This window comes from Oncorhynchus keta, chromosome 3 (assembly GCF_023373465.1).
Source record: "Oncorhynchus keta strain PuntledgeMale-10-30-2019 chromosome 3, Oket_V2, whole genome shotgun sequence".
NCBI classification, from domain to species: domain Eukaryota; kingdom Metazoa; phylum Chordata; class Actinopteri; order Salmoniformes; family Salmonidae; genus Oncorhynchus; species Oncorhynchus keta.
In genome coordinates, this window is record NC_068423.1 from 12014108 (window position 1) to 12030034 (window position 15927).

At 41.1% G+C, this 15927-nt stretch overlaps 2 protein-coding genes across 3 annotated transcripts in view; one reads left to right on the plus strand and one right to left on the minus strand.

Moving 5' to 3' along the window:
• LOC118366338 (ABI gene family member 3-like) overlaps positions 1-5793 on the minus strand; it is a 33382-nt gene extending 27589 nt beyond the window's left edge. Inside the window, exon 1 of one of the 2 annotated variants that reach the window (XM_035748944.2) lies at positions 5657-5793. Coding sequence is in view for 1 of the 2 variants with exons in the window: in XM_035748925.2 (XP_035604818.2) it covers positions 5657-5667 (11 nt within the window). In the remaining variant the exon portion in view is untranslated. The remainder of the gene's footprint in view (positions 1-5656) is intronic. The other variant, XM_035748925.2, reaches the window with a different exon arrangement.
• The window catches only part of LOC118366329 (angiotensin-converting enzyme-like), a 36726-nt gene continuing 24218 nt past the window's right edge, over positions 3420-15927 (plus strand). Inside the window, exons 1-5 of the mRNA XM_035748913.2 lie at positions 3420-3855; positions 12203-12370; positions 12570-12657; positions 15319-15462; positions 15621-15812. Of these exons, the coding sequence (XP_035604806.2) occupies positions 3628-3855; positions 12203-12370; positions 12570-12657; positions 15319-15462; positions 15621-15812 (820 nt within the window). The 5' untranslated portion in view covers positions 3420-3627. The remainder of the gene's footprint in view (positions 3856-12202; positions 12371-12569; positions 12658-15318; positions 15463-15620; positions 15813-15927) is intronic.

The following is a 15927-nucleotide window of genomic DNA, read 5'->3' on the forward strand; positions in this document are numbered from 1 at the left end:
CATACACTTAGGTTGGAGTCATTGAAACTCGTTTTTCAACCACTCCACAAATTTCTTGTTAACAAACTATAGTTTTGGCAAGTCGGTTAGGACATCTACTTTGTGTATGACACAAGTAATTTTTCCAACAATTGTTTACAGACAGATTATTTCACTTATAACTCACTGTATCACAATTCCAGTGGGTCAGAAGTTTACATACACTATGTTGACTGTGCCTTTAATCAGCTTGGAAAATTCCAGAAAATTATGTCATGGCTTTAGAAGATTCTGATAGACTAATTTACATAATTTGAGTCAATTGGAGGTGTATCCATGGATGTATTTCAAGGCCTACCTTCAATCTCAGTGCCTCTTTGCTTGACATCATGGGAAAATCAAAAGAAATCAGCCAAGACCTCAGAAAAAACATTTGTAGACCTCCACAAGTCTGGTTCATCCTTGGGAGCAATTTCCAAACGCCTGAAGGTACCATGTTCATCTATACAAACAATAGTATGCAAGTATAAACACCATGCGACCACGCAGCCGTTGAACGGCTCAGGAAAGAGATGTGTTCTGTGAACGTACTTTGGTGCGAAAAGTGCAAATCAATCCCAGAACAAAAGCAAAGGACCTTGTGAAGATGCTGGAGGAAGTACAAAAGTACTTATATAGTACAAAAGTATCTATATCCACAGTAAAACGAGTCCTATATCGACATAACCTGAAAGGCCGCTCAGCAAGGAAGAAGCCACTGCTCCAAAACCACCATAAAAAAATCCAGACTATGGTTTGCAACTGCACATGGGGACAAAGATCGTACTTTTTGGAGAAATGTCCTCTGGTCTGATGAAACAAAAATAGAACTGCTTGGCCATAATGACCATCGTTATGTTTGGAGGAAAAAGGGGGATGCTTGCAAGCCAAAGAACACCATCCCAACTGTGAAGCATGGGGGTGGCAGCATCATGTTGTTGGGGTGCTTTGCTGCAGGAGGGACTGGTGCACTTCACAAAATAGATGGCATCATGAGGGAGGAAAATGTGGATATACTGAAGCAACATCTCAAGACATCAGTCAGGAAGTTAAAGCTTGGTCACAAATGGGTCTTCCAAATGGACAATGACCCCAAGCATTACTGCCAAAGTTGTGGCAAAATGGTCAACAACATCAAGGCATTGTAGTGGCCACCACTAAGCCCTGACCTCAATCCTATACACCATTTGTGGGCAGAACTGAAAAAGCGTGTGCGAGCATGGAGGCCTACAAACCTGACTCAGTTACACCAGCTCTGTCAGGAGGAATGGGCCAACATTCACCCAACTTATTGTGGGAAGCTTGTGGAAGGCTACCCAAAACGTTTGACCCAAGTTAAACAATTTGAAGGCAATGCTACCAAATTCTAATTGAGTGTATGTAAACTTCTGAGCCACTGGGAATGTGATGAAAGAAATAAAAGCTGAAATAAATCACTCTCTACTATTATTCTGACATTTCACATTCTTAAAATAAAGTGGTGATCCTAACTGACCTAAGACAGGGAATTGTTACTTGGATTAAATGTCAGGATTTGTGAAAAACGGAGTTTAAATGTATTTTGCTAAGGTGTATGTAAACGTCTGACTTCAAATGTAGATAGATAAATAGATAGAATTATAGGGGCCAGTTTTGAAAAAACGAATCCCGTCTGAATCGTCCTCTAGAATAACGGACATTGTTGGTTAATAAATACATAACCAACCTTCTCTAGTAATATTAGTGCCATGCAAATAGGGCTTAAGCCCCGTCGCCCCACGAAATAAGCTTTTTTTTGTGTATGGAAAATTATATTTCAACTCATGAAACATGTTACATGTCGTATTAATATTTTAGTTCAGTGTATTTCATGCTATTGTGTATCCCTGGAAATAATCAGAAAAATGTGAAAACATTGCCCACCGGGTATGGAGTAAATTGAGCATAGGGACAGAGTAAGTTAGCTTGCCTGGCTACCCAGATTCCTTGCTCTGGCCAAACGCTACGCCACGCCCACAGACGTTAGTTTCTTCTCCGTAATAAGTCTGGATCTGAGTATCTCTGGAACATGAACACATTTGGGCCGTCTGATTGGTCCAGAAACCAATGTTTTGGGCCAGAGCGGGAACACACTTGGGTAAATTGGCAGTTAAAAAATGAATCATTGGCTTTGATTCTTCTATTGCTTAGAGATGATCCAATTACTGATGACTTTCTTTTTTACAACACCCCTCGTGACCACAAATTAGTTCAATTATGGCACTCTCAGACTTCAGTATGGAGCAAATGAAAGAGCAGGGGAAGAATTTACTGGGAGTCGTCAGGCTGAAGTTAAGCCACCTTGGGGTAAGTGGGTGAATGTGCTGGTTGGTCAAAGTTGAATTCACAGAATGGGGATGTGGCATGCATGCCTACCTTCAGATATAGAGCCCTCTGTTCATTTTCCATTTCTTGAACAGTTGTCTGGGACAGGGATGTTGTTTCGATGTGCCAATTCGTGAGTTCTCAGCATTTGAGGCTACGCAAGATACTGGTTTGCAAGATTCTTGATATGTTCAGCAAGCTCAAACTCCATGTCATCAGATAAGATATTGTGTGCCTCTGCTACTCTGTCATAGCTTCTCTTTCACACAGGCACATTGGTTCTTTTTTTTTTTTGTCAATGTTCCTCTTCAGTGTCATTCAGTCACATTTGTTCATCCCTTGCTGCTGCTCAAATGGACTTCTTCCTTGGCCGCTCTCAAGAAGCTCAAGGGGGGCTAGATCCCTGCTTGTTTTACTTTTTATTTTTTAAGGGGCATGATTGAGTTCATATGCAGAAATAAAAAAATACTATGCATAAAACTGACAAAATGTACTCATCATTTGTATGGGTTATGGTTGCCATTGGCTCAACCCCAATGCAAACATTTGGACTATATTTGCCCACACAGCCACAAGGACACACTTTCATCCTAGGTTTATTGTAGTTTATAGAGACCCCCAACTGATGTATAAAACAATCTTAAAACGATCTATATACTTTGGTTTAGATACAAGCATCATGAAACCTATTACACATTTTTCCATGGGGTTTCTTCCTTCACAGACTCCATTACATGATGACCTCTTCCTAAATATCGCATGAAAACATTGTGTATGGTTTCCTAGAAAGTAGGGGAAGATCTCAATTCCATACTCCTCACATACTCTCTCCTTCTCGAAACCCATTGGGTGAGAGCACCAGAGGTCCCTTCCCTCTGACCTTCTCCTCCAATGGGCTTTGAGAAGGAGACAAGGCGAGAGCATGCAAGGCGTATGTGATTGAGATCTTCCCACGGGGTGGCTCAACTAACCCTTTGGCCTAACTTACCCCAGTCTCCCATACTGTTAGTAAAGTAAGTGTGCAGGCAGGCAGTGCTGGAAAGTGGAAAGGGGAAGGCTGCAGAAAAGTGTGGGCTGGGTTAGACTGCTAGCCACTTAAAAAGGAGCCGGCTGTGGCGGCTCAGAATTTAAGGAACTGACAGAGGCAGTAGGAGAAGAGAAGCAGGAGGGAGACTTGGATGAGAAAACCCAGGGAAGGTGTTAGTTACTCTACTCTCACAGCAACAAGTGTATTTTTAGCCTTCTCTACTTCTCTCTAGGGCCGGAATGGCCAGAATGCTTTGGGAAGCGGTGGTGGTGCTACTGCCACTCTTGGGACTCTGTCATTTTGTCCTGCCACCCGAGTGGGGGCCAGGGAACTTCCCTGCCACAGAGGCCGGGGCCAAAGACTTTGTCACTGCCTACAATACCGCCGCTGAGCTGGTCATCTACCAAAACCAAGAGGCCAGCTGGACATACCAGACCAACATTACGCCCCACAATGCCAAGAAAAAGGTAGGACCCTTCCCCCACTCAGCACACAGAGGTGTTTGAATGAAATGTTGACAGTTGTTTAATTACTTAATTGTTGGCCTCTTCAGTCCAAAGCTAACCACTATGGACACATTTTGTTGTGAGTAACTGTGAAAGCTAACTGTGCTTCACCTCTAGTCGCATTACACATGTTGATATTGCTTGGTCACCTCACCAAACATTCATTTTGGTTGAGTAGGTTATACCTATAATCTAAACTAAATCGTTCCTGAACATTGAAGATAAATAACAGTAGGGGAGAGTGGGGTAAGTTGAGCTATTTTTTTTTTTTCATTCAGCATTATTCAGTCAAGGGAAATATTATTTCTAACAAAGATATCTACATATTTTAGGATGTTTGTATCACAACACTAGTAAAATAAAATGCTATAGAAAATGCTATCAGATTTATATTGGATTATAATCCTACAATAAAATTCTATAGGTTAGAATCGCATAGGAGTCCATTAGGACTGGGTCCAAAATCTGAAAGGATTTCTCGGTTGGTCCCACTGCAAATGAACTTGCAGCCTTGAATCCCTCCAATATTACGATGGTGTGTGAGAACCATCACTGGTGGGAGTAGGCAAATTTATGGAGATTATGCTCTGGAGACACAGGAGAGAGGCTGTTCTTCAGTTTGCTGGTCTTTAACCTTGATTACAGTTGGACATAAATGTGCAGGTTTCTGTGCAATATTTAGCTGTGAGATTGTCCAATAAAGCTGTATGTATACAATTGTGGTCTGAAATAACAATGAATAGAATACTATGGGTTCTAATAAAGTAGGCAGGGTGACTGAACAGGCTTGCTGCACGGTCACTATAGGAGCTCTTTCTAAAATTGTGCATGAGAGTATGTTGTAACTCTGTGAATGGTTAAACTAGTGAGACGTGTACACAATCCGCCTAAATTGAAATGTTGATGTATTTGGACAGTACGTGTTACTACGTTACAGAACCTCATGTTTTGACCACATCCTTTTTACCTCTGGTTAGTGATGTATGTAGTGATCATAATCACACAAAAACGATTGCTTAAAACAGATCAATATCATTGTTTTTTTTTAACCTTTTGATTTTGTCTTACGGCGTTGGAGAATGCTGGTTGTCTTCGGCATGTTGTCCTCTAACGAGTGATACTCAATATTTCCAGTTCCATGTGGTTTTTGAATTGTTAGTTTCAACAGCGCATACAACTTGATTTCCCCCCTAATCAATACGAGTGGTGCATATGCAGATTAAGGTGCTCGTAAAAATAAATGATTACTATTGTGGCACGTATGTAGTACATTTTATGTTTTTAAGATATCACAAACGGATTATTGATTCAGACACTTCAACGGTGTTTTGACACTGGGATATTTATCAAAAGTTACTGTTGCTGCTTCCCATTGACAATATCATTTAACTTACAGCCTGTTTTAGCAATAGAAATATAACTTTCAACATTAATTTCCAATAACATTCTACTTTTAAAAAACTGCTAAACTGCTGTATTAGTCCAAAAACGTGATTTATTTTGATGAGTTACCAGAAATCATGAAAACGGGGTTGACTTGCCTATAAAAAGGCACATCTACTTTATTTAGCAATAACATGAAAACATTTATCCTCCAGAGAACAATCCAGTGACTCAAAAAAGACACACATGGCTACAATTAGTCTATTGACAGGCAAAATGTGGCGAACAGTTGTTTCTTAGTTAACATAACATTCTGTACAATGATGAAAATATGACTAAAACATTGACAACTTCGTCAGGAAACAAATGATGTACTCACAGTTCTTGCATTCACACACAGTAAAGGATAAAACGGATAGTATCATAATGTTAGCAAACCAGAGATTCTCTGCATAACCACAGGTGGCAAACTGAATTTGGGAGTAAGGCTAATTAACACCGTTAGCTGTGACAGTCACTCTTAAAGGGACAGGCTTTCTTACAAGTGAATAAAATAGAAAGCAATATAACTTTTTTAAAAGGCCTCCACCACGGGATGGGTTAAACTGTTTCCAGTGGCTGGAGAGTATAAATGCTCAGGTGTAGGCCTTTGAGAGATTGAATTCAAAATGTCCGTCTGTCTCTGCTGTGAGTCCAAGGGCTAGTCACGACTGATCAATTCTCAGTCTTTATCTTCTTTTGACTAGTTTCTATCAGTTTCATTACTTTACTTTGAGCCTGGTCCAGCATCTTGTTGGATGAGTTGAACCTTTTGTAAATACCTGCACTTGCTCCAAGAGCTTTAAAGGGATAGTTAACCCAAATTACATATTGGCTTCCTTACTCTGTAAGCAGTCTATGGACAAGGAATGACCGAAAACCATGATTTGGTCTAGTTTCCCTGGCATTGCTTCCAAATGCTAATGTTTTAATCTCATTCAAGTAATCAGACTGATATTTACATTTTTTGTGCATCATGGCCAAATCATCCGAAATGATCTCCTTTGTATTGTGAAGCTTACCAATGTCACTTCTAGATTATTTGAACATTATGCGCAAAAAAATCCTAATATCAGTCCCATGGCATGAATGGGATTTGTGCCACAGTTCCAGCCACTGCCAGGGAAGCTAAACCAATGGATGGATTGCTGTCATACCTTGTACATGGACTGCTTACAGGGTAAGGAAACCAACAAGTCATTGTGTAATGTGGGTGAACTATCACTTTAAAATAAAAACCATGTATTGGATATTCTACTTCATGCCTCTCCTTGCTAACCAACACCAGCCAGACAGCCTGAACCATTCAGGGCAAGTAAGGGGCCTACCATTCACACTTTATGAATGCCTACATAAGGGAGGATACAGTAAAGGCTTTGTGAATGTCGTATAGCTGGTAAAGAAAAAGAGGCTTTATTTACTCACACTCACACTCACTCACACTGCAAAGTGTTACCGAGTTGTGTTTGCCAGGGGTTCCTTGTATGACAACAGCACCCATAGAGGGATGTTTGTTGGGTTGAGCCCCGCACGGCTTTACAACCAACACTATTCATCCTCATCCAAAATGATATGCTCAGTTCCTCTCATTTCTGCCAACTCGGCTTGTGTGTTTTCTGAAATCATCAAAAAACACATGTGGTTCGAGCGTCTCTGAGTCTTGAATGAAGCCCGGGGGGAAGAATTGGCCAAGTTATTTTTATTAAGTTCAGAAGCCTCCTTATTCCAAGCATTGTACAAAATGCAATTTCACAGGTTGATGCACTTGACATTTTTATAACATGGATTTCCTAAGATAAACAATAAAAGGCTGTAGTGCGGTTTAAATGGGACTTTTCAGAGAGGAGTAATGCGACATTTGCATGCTACTGCCACCAGCTTATCTTTTACTGCTCCTCCCGTCTCACCATATGATAGCAGGAGAACATTTGCATAATCGTATGGGCTGGTTATGTTTGCTGGAGACTGAAAAATGAGAAAGTAGAGCCACCCAGGCATTTGGAGGGATCAATGAAACTGCAGAGGTGTGAGGCAGTATTCTGTAGCGCTGAGAGATAAAAGCACACACAACACCAGGCATTGAGTGTCTATGCCTCAAAGTTATTCTCCCTAGCCAGACGGCTGTCTCAACAGGGTTTTCCTCCACTAGCCAGGCTTAGAATGGAACGATGGCTCCACCCCATGTTTGCCACAACAGGTGTAACCTCTCCGGAACCCAGCCCGTGTCACCGGTGTCAACTTACACAATGCCTGCTGCTTTCCTCTATCCAACAGTGAGCTGAGGATGTGAGGTGGAAGAAAAGCAAGCTCTGGTCTGACTGGTAGGTTGCCAGTTATGAGTGCTATTATTCCTTACACATCAAAGATGGGATCAAAGGGAATCAGGGGCTTTGCGTTCTATAAGATCTGGCAGGCAGAAGGAAGCCTGCCAGGTCTCTCTCCGAGTCTCCTCCCCACAGGCCCCGACACTGAATTGGCATGACCGTCACATTGACTGGCGGGGGATGTACTGAAGAGTTAACCCCAACATTCCATTCAACTTGGGCTGGGATTACCACGTCACTGAGTTCATCTTTGTCTCAGTCCTTGTCTCAGACATGAGCTTTGTCCAAGTGGATTAGGCTGATGTGCAGAATCTGAGACGAAATGTACTCTTGTACCGTTCCATAGTAAAGCATGTTAGGTAGTTGAATTTGGGTAGATATCCCCTCCCCAACCCCCCGCATCTCTATGTAGACACACGTAGGGACGCACGCATGCACACACACCTATGATAACCTTTCAATCTCAGTGCAAATTAGCCCATGCCGAGGAGAGCAAAGGATCAAACAGAGGATATATTAAGCCTCCGGACAAATCTCAATTAGGCTCTGAAAACGAAACTCTCAAAGAGCACCGCTGGTTTTGGGCAATCATCAGTTACTTTGAAACGCCGATGGAATATCAACTACCCAAAAAGTACATAAAGTGTGTGCACCCACGGCTGTCAAAGCAGGTCCAAATCCATGGTGTTGTGACGTCCTCACAACCTCTTGGCTGCTACACCATCTGTATCAAGGACTGATTTCACCTATCGGCCAATTCTTACACTTTGCACTTAAAAGTACATCTCGGCTATGTTAAAAATACACGGAATACAAACTATTATATTTACATAGTCATTCAGGAGTAACATATAAAAAATAATTATGGCCCACCATCATTAGACAAGTATACTAAAACTCTAATTGTTGAAATAAGTCAATGAGAGAATAGTCAGATTAACTGATCATTTAAATAGCAGTGCAGATGGAATTCTTTTGTTAAGTGCAATTATTTAATATAGGTAGGACTTTGTGGCGCAGCAGAAAGATCAGCATACCCTAAATCATATTGGGGTACATAGTCAGTACTAAGTGATTATTTCAAATGTAATCAATCATATTGTCATTGATTCAATATCTTTACACTATTTTTAGCTGAACAGCGTAGTACCTTACAACCCTGATACCATTTTTACTTTACTTATAATGGTTTGGGACACCCGGGACAATCAGGGGAGCTTTGAGACAATAACACAACGTAACAAGACTGTCCTAAAAACATCCTAAGGGATGTCCAAGGGACACACAAGGAACTAGACTAAACCTCCAGAGGACCATGATACAATGTCCCAAGAACGTCCTAAAAAACGTCTTCGGGGATGTCCCCAGGACAAAAAGGGAACTAGAAAAAAGGTCCCCCAGAAAACGTTCCCAACTTCACGCGACGTCCTAAGGACAGTAAAATGTAAACTTCCTGAGAATGTCCTACAAAAAGGTCCTGACACAGTCCTCTATGACGTCCTGGGAACTTACAGGGAACTAGACAAAAATCCCTTTCATAATATTTCCTTGGAACCCGTATGTAATGTTCTTAAAACGTTCTCAGAATGTCAGAGGGATAACGTAGTGCCAAAACCGTTAAGGTACCTGGTGGAAACGTCGCCGACTGGCCTCAGGACATCCCCTGTTTGCTGAATACACTATTAGAGGCAAACTTTCATAAGCGAGTGAACACATTCAACGGCCTTGAGAGGAGGGCAGTCAACAGCTTTTCACCTCATCTTTATTATCCTATAGAAAAAAATAGAAATATACAGTGGGGCAAAAAAGTATTTAGTCAGCCACCAATTGTGCAAGTTCTCCCATGTAAAAAGATGAGGCTTGTAATTTTCATCATAGGTACACTTCAACTATGTCAGACAAAATGAGAAAAGAAATCCAGAAAATCACATTGTAGGATTTTTAATGAATTTATTTGCAAATTATGGTGGAAAATAAGCATTTAATCACCTACAAACAAGCAAGATTTCTGGCTCTCACAGACCTGTAACTTCTTCTTCAAGAGGCTCCTCTGTCCTCCACTCGTTACCTGTATTAATAGCACCTGTTTGAACTTGTTTTCAGTATAAAAGACACCTATCCACAACCTCAAACAGTCACACTCCAAACTCCACTATGGCCAAGACCAAAGAGTCCCCCTGCTTAAGCCAGTACATGTCCAGGCCCGTCTGAAGTTTGCTAGAGAGCATTTGGATGATCCAGAAGAAGATTGGGAGAATGTCATATGGTCAGAAGAAACCAAAATAGACCTTTTTTGTAAAAACGCAACTCGTCGTGTTTGGAGGACAAAGAATGCTGAGTTTCATCCAAAGAACACCATACCTACTGTGAAGCATGGGGGTGGAAACATCATGCTTTGGGGCTGTTTTTCTGCAAAGGGACCAGGACGACTGATCCATGTAAAGGAAAGAATTAATGGGGCCATGTATCGTGAGATTAAAGTGAAAACCTCCTTCCATCAGCAAGGGCATTGAAGATGAAACGTGGCTGGGTCTTTCAGCATGACAATGATCCCAAACACACTGCCCGGGCAACGAAGGAGTGGCTTCGTAAGAAGCATTTCACGGTCCTGGAGTGGCCTAGCCAGTCTCCGGATCTCAACCCCATAGAAAATCTTTGGAGGGAGTTGAAAGTGCGTGTTGCACAGCAACAGCCCCAAAACATCACTGCTCTAGAGGAGATCTGCATGGAGGAATGGGCCAAAATACCAGCAACAGTGTGTGAACCTTGTCAAACGTTTTCTGTATGTCTTCACCTCTGTCATTGCCAACAAAGGGTATATAAAAGTATTGAGATTAAACTTTTGTTATTGACAAATACTTATTTTTCCACCATAATTTGCAAATAAATTCATAAAAAATCCTACAATGTGATTTTCTGGATTTTCTTTTCTTATTTTGTCTGTCATAGTTGAAGTGTACCTATGATGAAAATTACAAGCCTCATCTTTTTACGTGGGAGAACTTGCACAATTAGTGGCTGACTAAATACTTTTTTGCCCCACTGTAGTTGGGTGTGGGACAGCAAAACTGAGGTTAAGAGAGGGGGAGAGAGGGGAAAATAGGGAGGAGAAAGGTCAGAGTTAAGGCCTCAACACTGTTACCAGTTTTCCGTTCAGCCCATTGTTAATCAGTGGTGTTAGATAGACATCAGCTAAGCTGGAACTCAATGAAAACATCACAGTAACAGAAGCTACTTTCCTGACAGGATGTCTATGTCCTGGGCTGTGACTGCAGACAGCCCCAGTGTAGTCAGTGTCCTGACAGTGACTCTTTGCTCTGTGGTTAAGAACATAACTACTGGACCTTCTTCAACCCCTAACACAGTGGATGTAGACAGATTCCCTGTAGGAAAACAAAAAGTGAGAAAGGCAATAGGTGATTTGTTTTTAATAGCACAAAAAAAACAAGGGTACCCAAATGGGTTAAATTAGCAATGCATTGAGAGGACCTAAAGTACACAAAGGCAAGTTAAGTTACCTAAGGTCCGTCTACTCGGTTTAGGAACAAACAGGAGGGAAAGGAGTGGCTTTGTTTTCCCCAAATGTGATAGAGTATTCAGAAACCCCAAACTACTGTAGCTGGTGGCATATTCACAGAAAGGGAAACATTGTAATATTAGCATGTGTGACTGTGTGCATTAGGCGAAGTTCACTATACTGTAAAAACACCCTAAACTGATAATAAAAACAACCCTATTTAATATGTTTGTGACAGTCTAGTTTTTGTCAGTATTGGTAAAAATCAGCTGTCAGAAGCAGGAAGCTAAGCTGAACTGAGGCGGCTTAGCTAGAGCTTCTCAACCCTTTGATACATCTTCAATGTGCTTCAGTCAGTGTCAGAACTGAAAGGATAACATGTTATGTACTGTGTGTGACGTTCTGAGCGGCCTTGCCTTCCAGTGTCACCCATTTTGTCATCGTTATAATTCAGTAGTAAGAGAACAATATGTCTGTATGCCAACCTTGAACTGTGAGCGATGGTGCTTTCCCAGTGCAGTAGTCGTCTTCACTACTTACGTATTAGGCACTTTTTTTTTTGTTGATCCGGCGGTCAGGGTTCTCTAGCTTTACTCTCACTCAACCCCTGTGCTTTAACTGTTACCAGAATGAGGGCCTTCTGGCCCTACAGCTAATTGCCACCATCCACATTAACATTCAATATGCTGTGGGCCTTTGCCTGTGATTGGTGCAATCAGTCTAACACTAGATCAGAAGTCGGGAATAAGAAAAAAATACAGTAGGAAAATAATTGTGTGATTGACCATTGTATAAAAAGGGCAACTACAGTTAATGGGTTCCTTGAGTCTGGCATGTCGTTTAGGTAGGGTTATTAATCGTTTTCTGAACAAAACATATCAATGTCCCAAATGATTGGATGTCAATGGTACCTGTGTGTACTATTTCCACCTTGGACTGTGACTACTAGTTACGTGTGCTACTTTGTCCAAAATACGGGATGCTGTGAAGCGAGGGCTGTTGGGCAGCTAGATTATATAACCTGGTCACCGGTCTGTGTCTACAGGTGGAATCTGATGGGATGAAGCAGGCCTTCACAGAAGCCTGGGGGAAGAAGGCCAAAGATAACTTCTCTCCTACTGTGTTGGCCACCTTCAACACTACTCTGCAGAGGCGTCTCAAGAAGATCAACATCCTGGGAGCGGCTAACCTACCTGCAGGAGAAAGAAATGAGGTCAGTCTTCTATTGTCTACATCTTATCAGATGAGTCGGACTCAGATGTGGTGTATAATGTGATACTGAAATGTCAGACAATCTGTAGCAGATGTTACAAAACAATATATTTATTTGAGCTGTTGAAGGACGGCGTCAGCAAGGTCTGAATGAAGTCACAGAGTAATTGAGTCTTTTCACAATCTCCTTTTTTCCCCAGTACAACGTCATACTAAGCAAGATGTCTGAAATATACTCTACTGCCAAAGTGTGTCCAAAGACTAATGAATGCTGGTCTATTGAGCCAGGTAAGTGGTTGTCTTCATGTAATTACAGTTAAAGACATGCTCTGGTACTTTGGCGACTAAGAAACCTCCCGCTTTGGGCTGAATGTGTCCATGTGTAGTTCTTACATGCATAATCTATGAGCAGAATTACTGTCTCACCTCAATTAGCAATGACTTGCATGAGACAAGGTGTCATTATAGAACAGACAGAGACAGACTATACTTTTGGCTAGTGAGTGCTGCTTTCAGAACTACAAAAGTACCAGAGAATCTCTAAGACAAAAAGTAAAACATTTTTGTTTTTAAAGTAGGGAAACGTATTAACAAAGAGGGGTATAGTTGTCCAAAAAAAGAAAGACAAGAGAAGCGGTAAATATTATATCAAGTTAGAAAAAGCAACAGGATGAGGGTAATTACTTTGAAGAGGTCTCTGGGGGAAGTGGCTGACTTTCAGCTCTTTAGGAACGTTGAAACGTCCTGCTACTGGTCATCAGACTACAGTGCAGAGCACGTCGACTTCATCAGTCATTCCCAATTATCTACGTGTTGGTTTAAACCCTGGCCTGTGCTTTGTGTGCTGTGCCCGCCCAAAAAATAATTGTGAACTATCATGATTGCCAAAAGACAGTAGATGTGTGAGAAGATTGTGTGAGAGCCATTTCCAATGCAACATTCAGTAATGCACCCAAACAATCCCCGTTGCACTTACTGTAAGTCATTTACCAATGTTATACAGTGTAGTGGACGTAAATCAAACGCTCTTACAGGCCTGCTACACTGTGTACATTTTGACGCCCTAATATACATTTCAAACCAGTTCATGGAAACGGTTTCTGCTAATGTGTTTACACTCCAAAATGAGAGTCCACTTCCACCCCAGATGATTCCTCATTTCACAATCTACTAAAGTAAACATTGGGTGGTCCTGGGTAACTAAAGAACCTGACCGGTGTTGAAAAACAACACTTTGGGTTGTATTATAATAACAAACAGGGACCCCAGCCATTGGATCATTGCTTTTTCCCCCCACCAAACTCATTTTGTTCAGTGGCCTTCAACTTTCCTCACCTTCACTTCCTATGATCAGCCTGTAAAATACAGTGCCTTGACTTCTTCCACATTTTGTGCTACAAAGTGGGATGAAAAATTGAAATCTACAGTACACAAAATATTTTAATGTCAAAGTGGAAGAAAACATCTAACATTTATAAAAAGTAAAACACTATGATAAGATACGTATTCACCCCCTGAGACAATACATGTTAGAAACACCTTTTGGGTAAGTCACTAAGAGCTTTGCACACCTGGATTGTACAATATTTGCCCATTTATTCATTTTACAATACTTCAAGCTCTGTCAAGTTTGTTGTTGATCATTGCTAGAAAGACATTTAAGCCTTGCATTAGATTTAAGACTATTTCAAGTCAAAACTGTAACTTGGCCACTCAAACATTCAATGTCGTCTTTTGGTAAGCAACTCCAGTGTAGATTTGGCCTTGAGATTTTAGATTATTGTCCTGCTGAAAGGTGAATTTGTTTCCCAGTGTCAAAGCTGACTGAACCAGGTTTCCTTCTAGGATTTAGTCTGTGCTTATCTGTATTCCGTTTATTTTGATCCTAAGGACAAGCATACCCATAACATGATGCAGCCACCACCATGCTTGAAAATATGAAAAGTGGCACTCAGTGATTTGCCCCAAACATAATGCTTTGAATTCAGGAAAAAGTTAATTTCTTTGCCACATTACTTAAGTGCCTTGTTGCAAAACAGATGCATGTTATGGAATATTTTATATTCTATACAGGCTTCCTTCTTTCCACTTTGTCATTTAGGTTAGTATTGTGGAGTATTTACAATGTTGTTGACCCATCCTCAGTTCTCATTTCAGAATCATTAAACTCTTTAACTGTTTTAAAATCACCATTGGCCTCATGGTGCAATCCCTGAGCAGTTTCCTTCCCCTCCGGCAACTGAGTTAGGAAGGATGCCTGTATCTTTGTAGTGACTGGGTGTATTGATACACAATCCAAAACCTACTTAATATCTTCACAATGCTCAAAGGGATATTCAATGTCTACTTTGTAAAATATATATATTTTTATACATCTACCAATCGGTGCCCTTTGGAAGGCATTAATAAACCTCCCTGGTCGATTGAGAGACCTTACAATTATCTGTATGTGTGGGGTACAGAGATGGGGTAGTCATTCATAAAGTATGTTAACCACTATTATTGAACACAGAGTGAGTCCATGCAACTTTCTATGTGAATTGTTAAGCACATTTTTACTCCTGAACAAAGGGTTTGAATACTTCCACATTGACATTATGGGGTTGTGTGTGTAAAATGTAGACCAGTCACACAATCTCAATTGAATTCATTTTTAACTTCAGGCTGTAACACAACAGAATGTGCAAAAAGTGTGTGAATTGTTTTTTGGCCACTCTGCCGCTGTTGCGTCATCATAACTCAAAGCTAATCTCTTAGATGTATCTGTAACCCACCTGTCGCACGGAGAGGAGATCAGGAAGTCATTTGAACACTTAAATGCCTCACTGTTTTAGGAAAGTTACAACTGTTGTTCTCTCTTCGTTGGCAACGTTTGGAAAACCAGTAGTCCCCTACGTGCTCTAGCAGTTTCTGTATTCTAACTGAGGGTGTCTGACTTCGGCTCCACAGAGCTGACAGAGACCATGGCCAACTCACGGAGCTACAAGACACTGCTGTATGCATGGGAGGGTTGGCACAATGCATCGGGTGTGCCACTCAGGGCAGAGTATACAAAGTTTGTGGAGCTTAGCAACAAGGCCTATAAAGCTGACGGTAAGAATGTCACGTTCACCTTACATATGTGTATCACTGTGAATGTCACCATTTCTAACATACAGTATTGTAAGTTATGGCCATAGCTGTAATGAAAGAGAGGAGTGGACGAGGTGAAATGTCATTGTTGATAAATATTATGGTTATGTCCTCTATAGGTTTCGATGACACTGGAGCATACTGGCGTTCGTGGTACAAGTCAAAGACTTTTGCGAATGATCTGGAGGCTATTTACAAACAGGTGCAGCCGCTCTACCAGAATCTTCACGCCTTTGTGCGCCGCAAGCTCTACGACCATTACGGACCGAAATACATAAATCTTAAAGGACCTATCCCTGCTCACCTGCTAGGTGAGTTTACCTTTACAAGTCTGTGTTAACTTATAGTAATAATATAATAATAATAATAATAATAATAATAATAATATATGCCATTTAGCAGACGCTTTTATCCAAAGCGACTTAC